Here is a 20,801-nt window from a genome sequence, read left to right as displayed (position 1 = left end):
TTTTAGCAGAGGCAGGGTTTCACAATGTTGGTCAGGCCGGTCTCGAACTCCCGATCTCAAGTGATCTGCCTGCCTCGGCCTCCCGAAGTGCTGGGATTACAGGCATGAGCCACCGTACCCGGCCTGCTTTGTTTTTAGACCTGGTTTCTCTTATGTGTCTTCTGACACAGTGCAGTTACACTAAAACAGGTTACCCAAAGAATCTACCTGATGAAGAGAGTGAAATTTGAAGGTGATAGACCAGACCAAGAGAGGCCAGGAGCAGAGCTCTTTCGAGATAGGGACCATGTGGAGGTTATCAGGGCTCTGGGCAAGGATGCTAATAGACCAGAGATGTCAGATGTCAGAATCCCCACCTTGACCAGTGATTCTTCATTATTAATCCCTGTCAGATCCTGATGACAGCCTTGGACTTCCCTCTCTCTTGGAAAATGCAAAAGCTCACACACCAAAAAAGTATTTTGGAGTAGCTTCAAGGTTCATAACCCCCCCAGCTTCACCTCTGTGCTTGGCAGCATAGTAATTAAGGTCACACTTTGGATTAAATGGCCTAGGGTCAAATCCTTCTTTACTAGTTAGCTGTGTAACCTTGAGCAAGTTACTTAACTTGGTCTTGGGCCTCCAGTTCCCTCAATGAGGGAACTTTTAAATGAGGATAATCATAGCATTTGATTATAGGGTTGTTAGAATTAAATGAGTTAATGTGTGTGACATTCCTAGCACGTGATTAACTCTATAGTAGTGTTCACTATATAATAGTAGTATCGCTGCCCTCGGACCTTAGCCTATTTAGTAAATGTTTATGGACAGAGTGAATGAATAATTCTAGTTGAGATGCCAAGCCCGGGGTAGAGCATGCCAATCAGCGTGTAGCAGATGGTCTATAGGTTTTTTGGGGTTTTTTGTATGTTTGTTTGTTTGTTTGTTTGTTTTGAGATGGAGTCTCACTCTGTCGCCCAGGCTGGAGTGCAGTGGCGCAATCTCGACTCACTGCAAGCTCCGCCTCCCGAGTTTATGCCATTCTCCTGCCTTAGACTCCCGAGTAGCTGAGACTACAGGCGCCCTCCACCATGCCTGGCTAATTTTTTGTATTTTTAGTAGAGACGGAATTTCACCCTGTTAGCCGGGATGGTCTGGATCTCCTGACCTCGTAATCCGCCCGCCTCAACCTCTCAAAGTGCTGGGATTACACCGCGCCCAGCCAGTTTTTTGTTTTTCTTTTTTCTTTTTTTTTTTTTGAAATGGAGTTTCGCTGTTGTTGCCCAGGCGGGAGTGCAATGACACAATCTTAGCTCACCGCAACCTCCGCCTCCCAGGTTCAAGCGATTCTCCTGCCTCAGCCTCCCAAGTAGCTGGGATTACAGGCATGTGCCACCACGCCCGGCTAATTTTGTATTTTTAGTAGAGATGGGGGTTCTCCGTGTTGATCAGGCTGGTCTTGAACTCCCAGATGGTCTATAGTTTTGCCAAGATACTGATCCGCTCAACCCTCAGGGCTGTGAAAGCCCCAGTTGGTCGCTTCTGGCTTCAAGCAGTGACATCTGCAATGTGAACTTCTGACTTTAAGCAGCAGCATCTGCAATGCAATGTACAAATATCTGTCTCTCTCGGTCACCTGACACGAAAACGGTTTGGGTAGCACCAGTTGAGGATATCAGTTGGTAAGTCATGAGAATCCAGTAGGCAATCCAGATTCCAAGTCCAGGAGAATTTTGAGAATGGGTGTCAGAGAGTCTTCACGACTGCACTGAGTTTAGAGGCCGTGGGCTTCCTGCAGGTTTCACAAGTGTTGGGGTCCCAGCTAGAGCAGGCTCCATACCACAGTGGGTACAGAGGATGTCCTGCCAGCAGGAAGCTTCAGTGCTTCCCACCTTGCACATGAGAGACCCAGGGAGTCACTCACAGGATTTGTGGAGAGCCCACAGTGTGAGGTGCTGCAGAAACCACTGTGACGCAGAAACCAGACTAGAGCCCAAAGCCTTGTGAAGGCAACAGACATGAAACAGATAGTGATAAGTACTGAAGTAGGTTAGGCCCAGAGGTGTGAGTGCTAGAAAAAGGTGGTACCTAGGCTGTGGGAGTTTATAACAGGACCCAGCCTTGTCTGCAAGGTGGACTCTAAGAGCTGTAGGAAACTATAGAAGGGTTTTAGTCAAGGAAGTGGTATGTTTAGATTTATACTCTTTTTTTTTCTTACAAACCCACTTTTATTTATTTACTTTTCATTAGTTTAAGTCCTTGAGGGGCACAGCATCACACAGATTCTGTGTTCAATAGCCTTAGCAAGATTGCTTGGGAATTTAGCACAAACCATGCCACTGTTTCCACAGGGCTGAGTTTACCTTTCCCCAGATTATGCTGGTTTTCTTCAGTTTGCTGCCAGCAGTCAGTGTGGTGTTCTTTGCTTTGTACATGTAAGTACATCTTTTGCCTAAATAGAATTCAGTTTCATTTCGAGCATAAATACCTTCAATTTTCTTTTTTTTTTTTTTTTCAGAGACGAAGTCTGGCTCTGTCGCCCAGAATGGAGTGCAGTGGTGCCATCTCGGCTCACTGCAAGCTCCGTCTCCCGGGTTCACGCCATTCCCCTGCCTCAGCCTCCCGAGTAGCTGGGACTACAGGCACCCGCCACCATGCCCGGCTAATTTTTTTGTATTTTTAGTAGAGACAGGGTTTCACCACGTTAGCCAGGATGGTCTCGATCTCCTGACCTTGTGATCCACTGTCCTCAGCCTCCCAAAGTGCTGGGATTATAGGCGTGAGCCACCGCACCCAGCCAATACCTTCAATTTTAATAAGAGCTGTGTCCTCCCTTTCGTTCTGGAGGCCCGACTTACAGCTAGCAGAAAATGGCCTTGGACTACAGCCTTCCAAATGTATTGTATTTATCTTATTATTACTGTTATTTTTGAGACAGGGTCTCTCTTTGTCACCCAGGCTGGAATTCAGTGGTACAATCATAGCTCACTGCAACTTCAAACTCCTGGGGTCAGGCAATCCTCCCACCTCAGCCTCTGGTGTAGCTAGGACTGCAGGCATGTGCCACTACACCTGGCTAATTTTTTTTTTTCTTTTGTAGAGACAGTGTCTTGCTGTGTTGCCCACATTGGTCTTGAACTCCTAGCCTCAATTAATCCTCCTGCCTCAGCCTCCCAAAGCACTGGGATTGCAGGCATGAGCCACTACACCCTGCCCATATTTGCCTTTTAGAAGTCCTGTTCTCAGCAGGCCTCTACAGGCTCCAAGATGGTAGGAAGAGAGCTTTTTAAAAAAATTCACCCTGACAGCATAAACATGAATGTTAGAACATAGTTGGAAGAGGCTGAGGCAGGAGGATCACTTGAGCCCAGGAGTTCGAGGTTACAGTGAACTGTGATGGAGCCACTACACTCCAATCTGGGTGGCAGAGTGATACTTTGTCTCTAAAAAAGGAAAGAAAAGGAAATGAATTGGAAACAGACAAAAGTTTATCTGAGGACATAAGTTAGAAGACTCCTTATAGTAGTCAGGAGGTGAAAGGTAATACTTGCCTGAAATAAGTATCTGGACTTTTGAGGGAAAAGGGGGACTCAAGCATGATCCCCTGCCAATTCTGGGTGGAAGGCAATACCATCCCTGGGGTAGGGGATACTGGAAGTAAAATAGTTCTGGAAGGTTGGGACACATTGTGAGTTCTGTTAGGGACTTATTCCATGTGTGGTACATGTGGGATGTTCCCTGAGGAAGGCCAGTGGATAGATGGCTCCAAGCACAGGAGAGATGTTGGAGTAGGCAGAGAGAACCATCAGCAGTGGGGTTGACTGCCTGCCTTCAGCAGGGCTCCTTCCTAAGGGGAGAAAGTTTAGAAATGAATTTTGATCAGTGATTTCTTACTTTATGACCAGTTTGATTGGCATGCTTCTCTTCTACGCTCAACTTTTAGAATTCTTAGATAATGTATATTTTGAGCCCTTTTCATAAAAACCAATATAGTTCACTACTTTGAAGAATTCATCTTTTTTCTTCTTGGCTGGCTGGCCTCATGTAACTCCTTCCCTGAGTATCTTTGCAGTAGGAGAAAGCTGATTAACTCATAATGTGGTACTGTTCATTTTCTTAGATTTGTGACCCAGAAGGAAATCTCTGACCTCGGCTGTGGCTCTTGGTGCTGGCCAGAAGCCAACTTCATGTCTGAGTGCACGAGCAGCAGTTTGCCATGGAGAGCTTGGGGCTGCAGACGGTGACCCTTAGTGATGGGACAACAGCCTACGTCCAGCAAGCTGTCAAAGGTGAGTATTTCTGGAGACCTCAGGATCCTGCCCTGTCCCTCAGCCTCTGGAAAGGAGTGTCCATTTCTAAGAGTCCCACCATCACCTTGCCCTCCCGCCTGCTTACCCTTGCCCACGAGCACAACTTGCTCTGCATTAGAATCTCCTGTGGTGCTTGATGAAAAGGGAACTCTAAAATAAAATGCTACAAGTCAGACAATCCCAGTCATAGGAACCAGTACCTCTCAAAGACAGAATTCCTAATATGTATTGAGTAGTTCATAAATATTTCTGGAATGAACACAGTGTTAGTTATGACTCCCTGCTTTTCATATCCCCTGTCACAGTTTTTTAGTGCTTTCTAGAAGCAGTTTATCATCTTAATTCAAGTATATTCAAACATTCAAACTACTAAGCATCTACCATGTACAAGATACTCTTCTAAGCCAGGCATAGTGGCTCATGCCTATAATCCCAGCACTTACGAGGCTGAGATGAAAGGATCACTGGAGGCCAGGAGTTGGAGACCAGCCTGGGCAACATAGCAAGACTCTGTCTCTAAAAAAATAATAAAAATAATAATCTGGGTGCAGTGGCATGCACCTTTAGTCTCAGCTATTCAGGAGACTGAGGCAGAAGGATCACTGAAACCCAGGAGTTTGAGGATTCAGTGAACTATCATTGCACCACTGCACACCAGCCTGGGTGACACAGCAAGATCCCATCTCTAAAAAAATTTTTTTTAAAAAGATACTCTTCCAGATTCAGAGAGGAACACCCAAGCAGAGATCTCATGCCCTAATCCCTACTAGGGTATGCCAGAATTTAAAATATAGGGCACATAGTTAAATCTGAATTGGACATAACAATGAATACTCTTGTAGGATACGTATGTCCCAAATGTTGTAGGGACATATGTATACTACATACTAGGGACATACATATACCTCATATAAGGGATAGACATATGTAAACATGGGATTAAGCTGGGCTTGGTGGCATGCACCTGTAGTCTCAGTTATTTGGGAGGTTCAGATGGGAGGATCTCTTGAGGCCAGAAGTTTGAGGTCAGCCTAGACAACAGCAAGACCCCATCTCAAAAAAAGTAGGGAGTGTTAAATACTATAAAATACTAAAATAATAATACTAAGTTCTAAAAACAAAATGTATTATTTGAAATTCAGATTTACCTGGGCATCCTGTATTTTATCTGGCAATCCTACCCCCACTCTCAAGGTACTTAAAATCAAGGTAGGTGTGGAGTCAGAATAAAGTGTTTAGGGCAAGGCCTGCAGGCCAGGGGCACTCTTCCTTTCTTGCCAGTGTTCTCAGGCAGCCATATAGCATTCATGTCTTCCTTGGACAGCACTGGGCAAATACTGCCTTGTTCCTACTCTTCATTTTACGTTTTCTGGACTCCTTGATTGTCACTGTCCTCATAAAGCATTGTCATTGCAACATTGCCCTCCATTTCAACACACTATCAGAATATATTTCCGCTCCTGTGTTTACAGATAAGTTGTTTATTGATTTCATTTTAAGTTGTCTGTTTCCTGGTGATGACTAAGGAGGCCCCTTAATCTCATCAGTAAGCTCTTTCCATATGACAGTCTGTGGGGGTCCCTTCTGGAAAGGTTTCTTGTCAAGAGCTGTCTGTGACATGTGGGTTCTTGCTGGCTTCATCTTCTTGAGAATGCAACTTCTCTAGAATACTTTTGAAGCCTGAAACTCTCTGTTTGCAGACTTCCCACTCCAGGTCTTGCCCCTCCAGTGCAGTCTCCGTGGGATGGAAGAACTTAGAACTCTAGCTAGGGTTGTGTTTACTCCTTGGACCCAGTTAGTTTCTATGCCTCAGTCTTCCACTGAGAATTAATGGTCAAATGAATGAATAAAAAGCAAGTGACCACAGCTGACCTGAGAGAGCCACTCTTTCCTATATCTATCTGTCTTATGTATTTCTTTATTGTGTCAGTCTTCCTGGCTGTTCTGTGCCCACTCTGTGGTGTTGCAATGTGCACTTACACACATGCGCACTCACTCACTCACAACAGATTTTCCCTCTGCTCAGGGTAGAGCTGTCCTTCAGAGACCAGAACCACACTTTTCTGAAAGGCTTCTCTGACTGGTGAGCTCCTCTGAAGCTTTTGACTGAGGCACATTTGTCTCTCTCTGCCGGAAACCCTAAAATTGTATGAGACTTATCTTTAATTAGGATGAATATAAAATGTATTATTCAAATACAGCATTTTAAAAGTGGAAGAGTGTGCTATTAATAAATGCACTGGGATGGTTCCAGGCAAACTGGGGCATATGGTCACCTCTGTAATGGGATACGAGGCCCTTGTCAGTCAGCTGTTCTCCCCACTGTCTCTCTCCATTGTAGTCTCTAGTTGTTTGAGGAAATAGTAGGCTAAGTTTTTTCTTCAGACAACTCTTCTCAACATTTTGTTTTCTACCTTGAAGTAGTACCCACTCTGCTGGCAGTAGCTTGCCAATGCTTTCAGAACCCCAAGTACTGATGCCCTTGCCAGGACAGATAAATTGTTAAAATGAGGGTAGCCTACTGCTCTGTGGGTGGGAGGGAAGAAAATGGGTTCCTCTTCCCCCCATCTCAGCTGCCTTTCCTATTTCTTACCTTTATCTCCACCTTACCTGCCTTTGGTTAGTTGTAGGACTGTTAGTTACTGACCCCAAGAAGACTCAGTTTGGGAACAAGTTTGGGGATTCCTCTAAAGGGTAGATGTCAGCAGAGACTTGGACTGGAAGTAACTGTCTTTCCCACCTGAGTGCTCAGTTTCCTAAACCTCAGTCTTCTAAGGAAAGGACAAATCACTTGTCATTAACTTTTTTTTTCTTTTTTCTTTCTTTCTTTTTGTTTTTTGTTTTTTTATTTTGAGACAGAGTCTTACTTACTCTGTCGCCCAGCCTGGAGTGCAGTGTCACCATCTCGGCTCACTGCAACCTCCACCTCCCAGGTTCAAGCGATTCTCCTGCCTCAGCCTCCCAAGTACCTGGTACTACAGGTGTGTGCCACCATGCCTGGTTAATTTTTTTGTATTTTTAGTAGAGACACGGTTTCATCATTTTGGCTAGGCTGGTCTTGAACTCCTGACCTCAGGTTATCCGCCTGCCTCAGCCTCCCAAAGTGCTGGGATTATAGATGTGAGCCACCACACCCAGCCTAACTTTTTTTTTTTTTTTTTCTTTTTGAGACAGGACCTCACTCTGTCACCCAGGCTGGAGTACGGTGGTACAATCTCAGCTCACCGCAACCTCTGCCTCCTGGGTTCAAGTGATTCTCCTGCCTCAGCCTCCTGAGTAGCTGGGATGACAGGCACCGCCACTGCACCCAGTTAATTTTTTTGTATTTTTAGTAGAGACAGGATTTCACCATGTTGGCTAGGCTGGTCTCGAACTCCTGACCTCAGGTGATCTGCTCACCTCGGCCTCCCAAAGTGCTAGGATTACAGATGTAAGCCACCATGCCCAGCCTTTTTTTAATTTATTTTTTATTTTTTTGAGACAGGGTCTTACTCTCTCACCCAGGCTGGACTGCAGTGGCACAATCATGGCTCCCTGCAACCTCTGCCTCCTGGGCTCAAGCAATCCTCGCACCTCAGCCTCCTGAGTAACTGGGACCACAGGCATGCACCACTACACCCAGCTAATTTTTGTGTTTTTTGTAGAGACAGGGTTTTGTCACATAGCTCAGGCTGGTCTCAAACTCCTGAGCTCAAGCGATCCACCCACCTTGGCCTCCCAAAGTGCTCGGATTATAGGCATAAGCCACCAAATCTGACCATCATTACCTCTTCAATCTCTCTTTCTTTCCTTTCTCATTTCTCCTCTTCCTTCCCCCTCTCTCAGACTCATTGGACACAAGGAAGGGTCGTCTAGTTCTAATTTAAAGAGCCTTATTAGAAGTGCTTTCCAGTTAGGTAAAAGAAGAGTAGTATCTTCGAAGTCTGGAGTCTTGTTCATTTTTATGCTGCTTGTTGTGTTGCCTTAGGTGATCTAATTTTTTACTAGAAAATTGAAATGAAAATATCAGAGATCAATGAAGGAACCATTACTCAACAGTGGCGGTGGAATAAGACCTACATGGACACATAATAGCATAATAGTTGTACTCACATAGTTCTCTATTGCTTTACTTTCCATCTCTTCTAAAATGCATATTGGGCTTATAATAAAAGCTAGAATTTATTGAGGGCTGACCATATATACCTGGCACTCGGAATTCCCAGTCTTTTATATACATTAACTCATTTAACCCTAACAGAAACCCTATAAGAAAGACACAATTTTCAATCCCCATTTTACGAAAAGGAAACTGAGGCACGAGGTTAGTTAAATAGGCTGTCCAAGAGCACACAGCTGTTAAGAGGTAGAGCTGGAATTCAAACTCAGGAGGCCTGGCCCGGTTCCAGAGTCTATTGTTTTTAACCATTAAGCGATATAGTCTGCCTTCACAGGGACTCCTGGTCTTAGCACACTGTCATAGTGAGGGATGAGGGGATATGTTTTGATTTTGTTAGTTTGAGGTATATCTGAATTTTGACCCATTGGGGCCCATCCAGGTTTAAGGGCCATTAGTTCAAGTCTCAGCAACTTACTATTAGGTTGGAAGTTTCCACTTGGCTGGGCATGGATAGAATAATAAATGAAGTTACTCCTCCTGTCAGTAACTGGAAGGGAATCTGTTGGGAGATGATGGGTTCTGGCAAGGCAAGTGTCTTCACCCTTAGTGTCTCAAGGCCCAGGCCTAGGGAGATGGAGCAAGGGAACAAGGAAGATGTTACCCATGCTTAGACCTGCAGCCTCATGCCTAGAGACTCAAATAAATCTCAGCTAAAAACAGGCAGGTGTTTATTAGCCCTCTTCTGGTCCTGGCCCATTTCTCTCCATTTCACCCTAACAGGAGAAAAGCTTCTTGAAGGGCAGGTGATCCAGCTCGAGGATGGGACCACTGCATACATTCACCAGGTGACGGTACAGAAAGGTGAGGGCACCCCAACACACCATGCCTTGTGGAGGGAAGCCTGACAGCCCCCACCAAGGGACCCCTCCATGACACTGAGCTCCAGGGAAAAGCAGGCATTGCTCCCGTTACAGAATCTCTCTCCTTTGAGGATGGTCAACCTGTGCAGCTGGAAGATGGCAGCATGGCTTACATACACCGCACACCCAAAGGTAGGGTCACCATCATCACAACTGGGGAAAGGATGGGAGGCCGGACAGGAGGATGGGGTGGCACACAACTGGGGTGTAGACATGGGAGCTGTCATCTCCATGGTACACACATGCTCACCTGGATTAGCAGCCTTGCCCACCTTCCCTGGTGCAGACCACAGGAGCAGCTATGTCTGCCACCGGGAGGTGAGCCTTGGGGATCAGTCACATGGACTTTGATGGTGGCCTTGGCTCCAGCACAGCCACAAAGTCTTAGGGCTTTAAATAGGACCTGAGGATATCATCCAAGACGAGGATAAAAAACTAGTATTTAAGAATGAAGCTCCTAAGGTGCTGAAGAATAACAATTTATTCCTTCTGCAGGTAGTTTCTTGAGTGACTGTTGCATGCCTGGCATTGTGTTAGGTGTAGAGTATACAAGAGAGAACAAAGTCAGACACAGTCCCTGCTCTCCTAGAGTCTAGAGGGGGAAATAGAAGTGAAACAAGCCATCAGTGATGAACTGATCATACAAAGAGAGATCAGGCTCAGGGAGGGCTTCTCTGAGGAAGTGATGCTTGAGCTGAGAGGTATAGAATGAGGTAGACTTAGCCGGGGGAAAAGGGATGGCAGGGAGGGTTCAGTACTTCAGGCAGAAGGAATAGCATGTGCAGGCCTAGAGCTGGGGGAAGAAAGAACAGCACATTCCAGGAACTGCTAGGAGCAAGAGCCCTGGGAGCAAAGGCAGAATGAGCAGGAGGAAACTGGAGAGAGAAAGACAGCGCTGGCGCACTCTGGGTTTGAGTGTCTGGGTGAGGATTTTGGTCTTTATCATGAGACCAGTGGGAAGCATTTAAACTCTTTAGGCAGTTAAGTGACATGGTCACAATTGTGTCCTGCAAAGATCCCTCTGGATGTTGTGCTGCCTGGAGGGACCTAGAGGGGGTGAGGAGTGACTGGTCAGGAGGCTCTTGTGGTCATCTAAGCCAAGATGATCATGGGCCCCTGTCAGGTCCTCAAGGAGCTTGTGAGTTCCCATTTAGTGTACCATAGGAGACCTCGTCCTTAGGTGAGACAGCCCCAGGAGGAGGAACAGCAAGAGTGGATCACAAAGTGAAGGACCATGAGAAATTGGATGCTGAAACCCTCCTTGGTATATGTATCTCTCATTAACTTAAAGGTAGGGTCCCAGCTGTATCTCTTCCCCTTGTGTGGCATCAGGGCTAACCGCGTGTTCCCTGCAGAAGGCTATGACCCCAGCACCCTGGAAGCCGTCCAGCTGGAAGATGGCTCCACTGCCTACATTCATCACCCTGTGGCTGTGCCATCGGAGAGCACCATCCTGGCCGTACAGACAGAGGTGGGCTTGGAGGACCTGGCAGCAGAGGATGATGAGGGCTTCAGTGCAGACACAGTGGTGGCCCTAGAGCAATATGCCAGCAAGGTGAGCATGCAGAGCCTGACACAGTCTGTCACTCTCTAGACAACGGGGCCTTGCCTGTGCACTGCCTCTTGGCCCTGCCAGAACTTCGCCTCTTAAGAGGATAAGGGCAGCCCTGTGCTTGGGCACCATGTGGGATATTCCCTTTGCCCCTCCACCCCAGCTCCCCCAACTCACCTGTCACACATCGTTGTCTAGGGCATGCAACACAGCCTGGCCTGGCTGCTGACAGCTGTTTACGCTCACTTTTGTTTACGCTGTCTCTGCAGAGGGAAGGCTGCCATAAGAAACAGTGACATCCTTATGCTGGGGAGTTAGGCATAGCTTCACTTTGGCTGCTGTACTAATCCTCTGCACTAGCTGGGAAAGCCCTGCCAGTGCCTTGTATGAGCTTTCTAGTCCACTGAGGTAATTGTATTTATTTCTTCTCTGTGACTCACTTAGTCATTTGGAAAATTAACCTCAGTGAGCTATGACAAGGGCATGTGCAACAGAACAGCTGGGATTCCTGGATTATGAGGCCCACACAGTAGCTCAGCTGGAAAGGATAAGGGTCCTGGCTCTGCAAATACCAGTTAGTCCAAGTTCTTTCTGCCGGAACCATGGTCCTGCCTGTGGGGAAAAGTGTACAGAGATCTCTGAGCTTTCCAAACCAGGGTGTTCCCTTCCTGGAATGACTGCAGAGCCTCAGGCTGAATGTACCAGGGCTTCCTGCATGTTCCTTCCTTCCAGCAGTTTTACGCGAAGATGGGGGAAGTTTTTTATTTATAACGAAACCAGTGTGGCTGAATGGTGGAGGAAAAAAGGAAGTCCTTATGTCTTTTCAAAATGAAGCACAGGCTAGGTGCAGAGGCTCACACCTGTAATCCCAGCACTTTGGGAGGCTGAGGCAGGTGGATCGCTTGAGTCCAGTCTGGGCAACATGGTGAAACCTCATCTCTACAAAAAAAATACAAAAACAAATTAGCTGGGCATGGTGGTCCCCACCTGTGGTCCCAGCTACTGGGAAGCAGAGGTGGGCGGATCACGAGGCGGTGATTGCAGTGAGCTGAGATTGTCCCACTGCACTCCAGCCTGGGCAACAGAGGGGGACCCTATCAAAAAAAAAAAAAAAAGCAGCAGCAGCAGCACAAAATTTTACAGCAGGCTACGTTCACTCCCACCCCAGTTCCCTGAGGTATATTTTAGAGATCAAATGTGAGATTCGATGTTGATGTAAAGAGAAGTGGATTTTATTTAACTCATGAGCCCTGAGATCTGTGCTTGCTCTGCCGCTACCTAGTCCAAACTTGGGTCAGTCCCTCTCCCAGACCTCAGCTTATTCCTAATATGATAAGATGGGACAAGATGATCTCAGAGGTCACTTTTATCCCCGATGTTCCTTGATTCCCGTGATTACCCCAGGAGCTAGTGAGACATGGAATGAAATCCAAGTGCCTGTGTGGGTTAGCCCGCCAAGCAGGTCTGGCCACCTCTGACCCTACCCTTTACCCAGAAGCTGCTTAAGTGTCTATGAAACTCGCAGCTGCTTGAGCCCCTGAGCTGGAGCCTAACTAGACAGACCTTGCCATGAATTTGGCGTTACCCCTGTGTCCCCTGCTCACCGTGACTTGCAGAGTTCAGTTTCAGGAGCTCCTGGAAAGACCAGAGTGTGATTCTGAAACATTCCAGAAAGAAAGACTAAGGAACAGTCCCACCAGGACCCTGCCCCGGCAAGCAAAAGAGCAATAAGGGCTCTTTGCATCCAGGGGCTGGTGTGAGATGGGTGGTTTTAGCAATATCCCCAGAAGAGGAGACAAAAGGGGAGGACTTGTCAGCTGGGTGCTGTCATTAGAGCTGACATTTCTGGTGGGAACTGCAGCACTCCCCTGGGTGCTTCTGGTCGTGGCCACCTCACTCTAGGCCCCATGTCCTATCAGATGAACCTGGGTGAGCTCATCTCCACAGCAAGCCCCCTTGTTTATGTACTTTTTAAGCACTAGTTTCATGCCAGGAGTAAGGGGACCCCTCCCATCAGAAGATGGAGGTCTTGAGAGTTGCAGGCTCCTAGGCGTGTGTGCTAAGAAGGAGGGTTTCTGGCACTTGGCCCAGTGCAAGCATGGCCATTCAGACAACCTCCCTTTCCACCTTACCTAGCTGTCGATGTGATATCCTTTCTTCAATAGCTGTCACAGCCACTATAACCTGTAGGTCTCCCTTTATCCCATCAGAGATGGGTGGTGACTCCCCATGCCCACCCTGTTTCTTCTGTAGCATGCCCCAGCATCTGTTCCTTGTCTGTCTAGGTATGTTCTTCTGCCCCAGAGGCCCCTGACAGGCTTAACCCTGCCTATTGGGTCTTAAGCTGTCAGCAGGGCCCTGTGTCCCACCTTCTTCACTGGGGAGAATACATATAAGGATCTCAAGATTTTTCCCCCAGGTTCTTCATGACAGCCAGATTCCGCATAATGGAAAAGGACAGCAAGTTGGAGACAGAGCATTCCGCTGTGGCTACAAGGGCTGTGGGCGTCTCTACACCACCGCTCATCACTTAAAGGTAAGGTTGCTGGTAGACAGCCATCAGCTCTGCAGTCTTCCCTTCCAGGCTGTAATTCTACCTTTCCACTTTGATTGGAATTGGTCCCTGCCCTCAAGTTGCTGGAGGGAAGAAATGAGGGTACACAGGAATGTCAGGACAGAGCGTTTGACACACATGAATGGTACAGGAGGGAAGAGAATCAGGGTCCTAAAGAAAAGCAAAGAACCCAGGTCATACTCTTCCTCCTCTGAATTATGTGATCGCTTGTCCTCACAGGTGCATGAACGAGCTCATACAGGTGACCGTCCATACAGATGTGACTTCCCCAGCTGTGGAAAGGCCTTTGCCACAGGTAACCTGCCTGGTGGGCTGCTTCCAGTTGAGGGTGGAAGGTTCTAGTTCTGTTTGGGATCTCCGTGAAGGGAACCCAACAGCATGCTGCTTTCCTGGAGAAACTACCGTCAGAGTACTCTGACTTGCAGGGTGCTCTCTCTGGAGGAAACCTTGTTACGGGAGTGAAAGGCAGCATGGTTCAGGCCAGCAGAAGGAGCCTGGAGGGTTGGTGGAGAGACCCAGCCTCTTGTGTCAGCTCTGATGCCAACCAGCTGTGGATTATTGGGTGGGCCATTGCATCTCTCTGGGCTTATTTTCCCCTCTGTGAAACTAGGACCTTTAGTCACGAGTTCTCTTAAGTTTCTTTGATGCTTATGTTCTGGTATGGCTCCAACTGCACCTGGAGAGGGAAGCAGGGCAGAGTGGGCTTTTCCAGCCCCTGCCCAGGCAGGGGTGGGATAGAGGCAGACATGGGTTTCTTGAGCCAAAGGAGATGGAGAGCCTATGCATGAGGTGGATGGTGGAGGATGAGACCCCACTGGGTGCTCATCTCACCCCTCCCTGCCACATGTGGACAGGCTATGGACTGAAGAGCCACGTTCGTACCCACACTGGTGAGAAACCATACAAGTGCCCAGAGGAGCTGTGCAGCAAGGCCTTCAAGACCTCAGGAGACCTGCAGAAGCATGTCCGTACCCACACTGGTATGCTGGGCCCTGCCCACTCCAACCCCATTCCCTGGGCAAAAGGAATTCAGCTTGCCTTTCAGACTTAGACCTGGAGCCCGGTACCATCCCCTGCTTGCTCTGGCATGGCCCTCTTTCCCACACCCCTCCTCACATTCCACCATTTGCATAGGGGAACGCCCGTTCCGGTGCCCTTTTGAGGGCTGTGGCCGCTCCTTCACCACATCCAACATCCGCAAGGTACATGTGCGCACCCACACAGGCGAGAGGCCCTACACCTGCCCGGAGCCCCACTGTGGCCGCGGCTTCACCAGTGCCACCAACTATAAGAATCATGTGCGCATCCACACAGGTGGGCTAGCTGGCATGCGAGGACTACCCTCGCTCAGGCCCCAACCCCTCTACTGTAGTCTTCCCATCTAAGACACATTCCCAACTCCCAGCCCAGAACCCTTCTGTGCCAGCCATTCCAGGCTGGTCTGGGGGCGGGGTTTCTCCAGAACAACTCCACTTGCAGTGAGCAGTTCCTCCATTTCCAGTTAGATCCAATCTGAAAGGTATTGCCAGTCCTCTCTGGGGTCCCTCAGCTCTCTACCACCCCTCTACACCCACCCTGAACTCTCCAACTCTGACTGAGCTCCTGAAAAGAGGCCAGGGTCAGGAATGGTGGGGAAGAAGCAGAGTGAACTGTCGCCTTCAACTCTTCACCTTATCCGCCGTCCATGACTCCTGTGTATCCTCACCCTCCCCAGTGTTGTGTGCCCTCGTCCAGCTTTCCGTGTTGTCTCTCAGCATGTGTGTCCCCTCTTTCCCATCACAACTGATACTTCAGTCATCCTTGCCTCTTGCCTCTGCTGTTCACCACTCTCACCCTCCCACCCTCAACCTTATAAGCCCCAGTGCCCCCACCAGCCCCTTCACTAGCCCCAGCCTTGCCCTGTCCCCCATTTCCTTTCCACCTTGTCTCTGGATTCAGTGGTTCAACACTCTTGTCCTCTCTGTGTTCCACTGGCCATCTTCCCCAACCCTGTCCATTCAGAGTCTCAGGTCTCAGTCCCTCTCCCTCCCTCTGGCTCTCCCTTCACCAACCCTGTCCCTGACCCCTGTCCCCTTAGTTTCCCCCTTGCCAGCCCCAGTTCCCACCCCCCTCACAGCCCAGTGTCCCCAGGGGAGAAGCCATACGTTTGCACGGTGCCAGGCTGCGGGAAACGCTTCACCGAGTACTCGAGCTTGTATAAGCACCACGTGGTGCACACACACTGCAAGCCCTACACCTGCAGCACCTGCGGCAAGACCTACCGGCAGACCTCCACCTTGGCCATGCACAAGCGCAGCGCCCACGGTGAGCTGGAGGCCACGGAGGAGAGCGAGCAGGCCCTCTATGAGCAGCAGCAGCTTGAGGGTAAGGGGAGTGGGCAGGGAGTGAGAGTGGGGACAAGCCAGGCCTCCCCATGGCATCTGGTAGCAGGTGTCAGCCTTGGCTCTCCTCTCCCAGCCGCCTCTGCAGCCGAGGAGAGCCCGCCACCCAAACGACCCCGGATAGCTTACCTTTCGGAGGTGAAGGAAGAGAGTGATGACATCCCAGCCCAAGTGGCCATGGTGACCGAAGAAGATGGGGCCCCTCAGGTGGCTCTGATCACTCAGGATGGTGCCCAGCAGGTACAGGCCCTGGAGTACAGAGGTGCCACACTAGCTGGCACTCTCCACTCTCTCTGGGGACTCTGGGAGCCTTGAAGTTCTGACAGCCCCACTGCCACCCAGCTTCCTGTTTCAGTTTTATAGACCTCGGAGGCTGAGGCTGAGGGGACCATATCTTGTAGCGCAACCTCTTCTCCTGTGCTTCCAGCTCAGTCTCTGGGGCTTCTGGAGCACAGTTAGTAGTTTCTCTTTTTACCTGGAGGCTGACAGGTCCTGTTCATCTGAACAGGACATGGGATGTCCTTCTCGAGAGAGGCATGTGCGTATAGCAGCCAGAACATGATATGGGGTCTGAAAGCTGGGGTCTGGTCCTACCAGTGTACTAGCCAGCTGCATAACCTAACCATACTCTTGTTAGAAAGTGCATCTGTGCTTTCTAGAGTTGTTAGGACACAATCAGGTGGCGACCCTGAGCTACATACAACAGGGCCCAGAGGCAAAATGGTGATAAATAGAAGTAGGCAGTGGAATTCTTCTAGTGTGGCCTCTCTTTGCAGCCTTGGACCCATTTTGTTTGCCTGTCACCCATCCCTTCCACCACTGTGACATGAAACTAATAAGCTGACCTTGTCTGGGAGAGCAGGTATATCTTCCTTAGGGACTTTCAGACAACCCTCCACTGACACTGCCAGCTCATCTTCCCCCTCCTGTTGGCAGGTCAGCCTGTCCCCGGAAGACCTCCAGGCCCTGGGGAGTGCCATCAGTATGGTCACCCAGCACAGCAGCACCACTCTCACCATCCCCAGTCATGATGCCGACCTGGCCACATCTGGCACACATACAGTCACCATGGTCAGCGCCGATGGCACCCAGACGCAGCCCGTATGACCAGGGGGTTTGCTTGGGGTTTCTTATTTTGTCATTCCTTTCCATGGGGTGGGCATTAAAGTGCACTCTAAACTAGTCAAGCTTTCTTACCAGGACAAAGATTCCCCACAGTTCCTGGGCCATGAGCAGCTCTCATCTTTAAAAGCAGTTGAATGGAGGTTAAGAGACACTTTATACATCTCAATTCAACCCTGACTTGTTTTGCAACCTTAGGCAAATCACTTTTCCATGGACTTCTGTCCATCTTCAAGTGAGAGGATTAAAATATCTCTGGAATTTTTTACAGCTCTGTCCTGTGATTCAAAATCCCTAAATTAAATTGGGCTCTAAGTTGGGAGGAAACCCAGCCTTACTCAGATCTGAGCCTCAGGCTAATTAATCTGACCCATATGGTTTTATCCATTCTCTTCTGGGTTGTTCCCAGCACCGTAATTGGAGGGATGTTTGTTTGGATCGTGGGGAGGGAGAGTATACTGCGGGTGGAATGGAAGACCTCCTTTTGCCTTTTAGGTCACAATCATTACCTCTGGGGCTGTGGTGGCTGAGGACTCAGGTGTAGCATCTCTTCGTCATCAACAGGTGGCACTGTTGGCCACAGCCAACGGAACGCACATTGCAGTGCAAGTGAGTAGAGATCTGGGAGGAAAGGGCATCCCACGGCCAGAGAAGGCAACAAGGAATAAAGGGGAATTAGATGAGGATCTTGAAGAGAAGGGTATCTGACTCAAAAAGAGCCCATTTCAGAGGACAGATCCCTTTCCTCCTGCATCCATGCATCTGTCTCAGGCTCGCTCTTGGCTGAGGCAGAATGTTGAAGCCTCTTCTGGCCTTCAGGATAACTCCGATGGCAGTCTACCTGTGGTCCAAGTCTTTCATCTCTTTGTGTCTCTATTTCTTCATCTGGAAATTGAGGAGGCTGAAGTAGGTGATCACCACGGTTCTCTTCAGCCAGTCCTTCCTCCGTGAGCAAGCTGGTCTCTCTGACCCTGACTATTCCAGGGCGCCCTGGCCATGCCTAGCCTAATAGGACTCTTCATCCGTGAACTTCATGTTTATTGGAGCCCTACTAAGTGCTCAGTGTGTGGCACTGGATAGATGGGGGAGAGTAAAAAAAAAAAAAAGTAGGCCACATACTACTAACACTGGAATCTAGCAGGGAGGATCTCACTCCTTCCTTCTGCACCCCCTTCCCCACAGCTGGAGGAACAGCAGACCTTAGAGGAGGCCATCAGTGTGGCCACCGCGGCCATGCAGCAAGGGGCCGTGACCCTGGAGACAACAGTGTCGGAGAGTGGCTGCTGAGTCCAAGAGGGCTGGGTCTCACACCATGCTGGAGGAAGTGCCATGCTGCATGGCCACTCTTGCCCCCAAGGGCCCAAGCTGTGGCTGACACATGGAAGGTGGCCACATAGGTCTCTGGGGTGAGAAGACAGCAAGAAAATGGCCTAACTGAAGGAAATGGGGACCCTGCCCAAGATGGGGGCCAGGCAGCTGGAATCAGGGGAGTGCATCATCCCCGGGAGCTGACAACAAACCAAGCTACACCAGGGTGCCCTCCTCTCAAAATCAGCTGGGCGCCCGCTCTCCTAAAGAACACCCTTCTGGCCCTCCATCTGCTCTCCTTCTCAGGTAGAGATTGGGGCTGCTATGGGAACTGGCCCTCTTAGGGGAGAGCCACAGACAGCTCTTCAGCCCAGTAGCAGCAGAGCAGGCCCTGTCCTGCCCTCCCAGCAATAACCACCTTTCTGGAGGCCAGCTGAGATGCCTGTACTTGGCACCAGGGACTTCCTGACACCACAGTCAATTAATTCCTCAGGGGCCTGTGGCTGGAGAAAAGGTGCCCAGCCCCCACCACTCCTCAGCTGCCCCCCAACATCTCTATGGCAGAGAGGTAGGGAGTGGCCCTGTACATAGACTGCTGGGGATTGGGTTTGATTTGTTTTGTTTTTTTTTAAATTCCATTTTGATAATTTTTTTCCTGCCCTGGGTGGTGGTGGCACATGGATGAATGAGTATTTAATAAAAGTTCCAAATTTCCACCTGGGTCCTCCATCCTTTCAGCTCTAGGCCCGGGTGGCAGGGTTGGTCAAGTCAGGCTCTCAGCCCTGTCTCCCTGGCACAAACCCCACTCAACCTTGGTGCCAGAGTGGTGGGGCTGGCCTGCCAGGGACACAGATGGGAAGGAAGCCCAGTATAAGATAAAGCCCTGAGGAGCTGCTGGTGGCTTCTTGCCCACAGCTGAGCAGGTGGGCTCCAGGGTGGCCAAACAGGACCAGGATGACCGCTGCTTCCAGGCTCTGGCTGAATCTCGGGCCTCAGGTGATTAATCTGGAGGAACTCTTTTCCTGCCTTTTCTTGTGGAATTTAGTCAGAGCCCCTCCAACCCAGCCACCCCCAAATCACACAGTCAGCTTCTCCAAGAGGGCAAAGCCCCAGGTTAGAGTGAGGCTGGGGGGCACCTTTGCCAAGGTTACTGAGGTTCAAGGAGCAGTCTGATGCCTCTGGAGCTGGTCTTGGCTCTATTACCCAGCTCTGTGGGTGCCCACCTAGGTATCTAGGACTGTGCTATTGGATTTCAAAGCCACAACCACGCCCCAAAAGTGAGTTGGTGAGACCAGATCAGCTTTGGCAGGAGGAAGGGATACAGGGGAAGGCACTTGATGGGAAGAAGCTCTGGGTTTGACTCTGCCTAGAAAGGAACATTGCAGGGATTAGAGGTGCCTCTTTTCCTCTCTCTGCTGTGATGGATATGCCCCAACCCCTTCCTGCCTCCTAGGATTGGAACCCCCTCCTCTGATCCAGGCATCCTCTCCTAGGATGCCTAGAAAGCTCCCATTTACTCTTGCTACCAGCTCCTTGGGAAGATAGGGGCAGGGGCATGCTTCCAGGCAGGGGGTATTCCCAGAACCTTAGTTGGAGGGATGTTTATTTGGATTGGGGGGTAAGGGGAAGTGTCTCAGAATTGGCCTGAGCAGATGTTTTCAACATCTGTGATCACCATTCCTGGTGTGGGTGTGTCCCAGTCCTTTTGGACACTGGATCTGAAGAAATGGAAGCACTGACGTGGAGGGCCCTGAATCCCAAGCCTGCTGCTGCTGGGACCCTTAAAGTTGAGGTGCACCACAAGGCTCACCACTGCGTGTTTCCGAAAGTCCCTAGTGTCTTCAGGGCCTCTGAGGCTACAGTGGGCAGTGCTCAGAATACTGTTTAGAGCCAGTGCTGAGGGGACAGGGAGCCAGCAAGTCAAGTGCCACATCCTGACCTGGAGAGGTGCCCTGGCCCATTTCCTTCTCCAGCTTTGTGATACTGCCTTTGTTTCCTTCCACTTGGATAGAGTCCCGCCACCGTGGTAATATTAAGTAGCACCAAAAGCTCTACCCAGAGCCTACTATGTGCTTTACATCCATTCTCAGACATTCTTACAACACGGAGGCATTTTTCCTGCTTTACCAATCAGAAAACTGCTCAAGGAGATTAAGTAACTTACCCAAGGCCTCCTATGTGTAACTAGGACTGGACCTTTAGTCTGTCTGACTCCAATATCAGGATGAGCTTGCTTTTTTCCTCAGCAAGCTGCCTCTGGGAGCCCCAAAAGGCTCCAGAAGGCTCCAGGACTGAGGAGGCTTCTAAAAGGGCCTCACATGCCCCAGGAGCCAGGTGGATACAGAACGAGGGTTCCCACTCTCAAGAGAGTTGGTCCCCAGTTCCCATGCAGGGAGTGGAGCTTCTGAGCACTGCCAGAGCAACAGGCAGGGTTCTTGCCAGCACGGAGCCTCACGGAGTGAGCAGGCAGGTGGAGCTCTCGCTCCACCGCAGCCCCTCTGCGGTCTCTGCAGCCGTTTGCATTTCCTGAAACCGGATCTTGGTGTCAGAGCCGC

At 49.6% G+C, this 20,801-nt stretch overlaps 1 protein-coding gene across 36 annotated transcripts in view; it reads left to right on the top strand.

Moving 5' to 3' along the window:
- The window catches only part of ZNF76 (zinc finger protein 76), a 35,916-nt gene extending 16,956 nt beyond the window's left edge, over positions 1-18,960 (top strand). For 2 of the 36 annotated variants that reach the window (XM_015449533.3, XM_015449532.3), the window contains exons 2-15: positions 4,100-4,268; positions 9,169-9,249; positions 9,363-9,440; positions 10,489-10,572; positions 10,664-10,863; positions 13,280-13,396; positions 13,655-13,730; positions 14,290-14,415; positions 14,570-14,749; positions 15,566-15,799; positions 15,893-16,056; positions 16,753-16,917; positions 17,434-17,547; positions 18,121-18,960. In XM_015449533.3, coding sequence (XP_015305019.3) covers positions 4,196-4,268; positions 9,169-9,249; positions 9,363-9,440; positions 10,489-10,572; positions 10,664-10,863; positions 13,280-13,396; positions 13,655-13,730; positions 14,290-14,415; positions 14,570-14,749; positions 15,566-15,799; positions 15,893-16,056; positions 16,753-16,917; positions 17,434-17,547; positions 18,121-18,225 — 1,797 coding nt within the window. In that variant the 5' untranslated portion in view covers positions 4,100-4,195 and the 3' untranslated portion in view covers positions 18,226-18,960. Of the gene's footprint in view, positions 1-4,099; positions 4,269-9,168; positions 9,250-9,362; positions 9,441-10,488; positions 10,573-10,599; positions 10,864-13,279; positions 13,397-13,654; positions 13,731-13,862; positions 13,998-14,289; positions 14,416-14,569; positions 14,750-15,149; positions 15,800-15,892; positions 16,057-16,752; positions 16,918-17,433; positions 17,548-18,120 lie in introns of those variants that run through there. The other 34 variants (XR_012433890.1, XR_012433887.1, XR_012433880.1 and 31 more) reach the window with 24 other exon arrangements.
- Positions 18,961-20,801: the final 1,841 nt, after the last annotated feature.

The sequence above is a fragment of the Macaca fascicularis genome, chromosome 4 (assembly GCF_037993035.2).
Source record: "Macaca fascicularis isolate 582-1 chromosome 4, T2T-MFA8v1.1".
Taxonomy (NCBI): Eukaryota; Metazoa; Chordata; class Mammalia; order Primates; family Cercopithecidae; genus Macaca; species Macaca fascicularis.
Note: the sequence above shows the minus strand (reverse complement) of the source record. Positions and strands in the feature narration are given on the sequence as shown.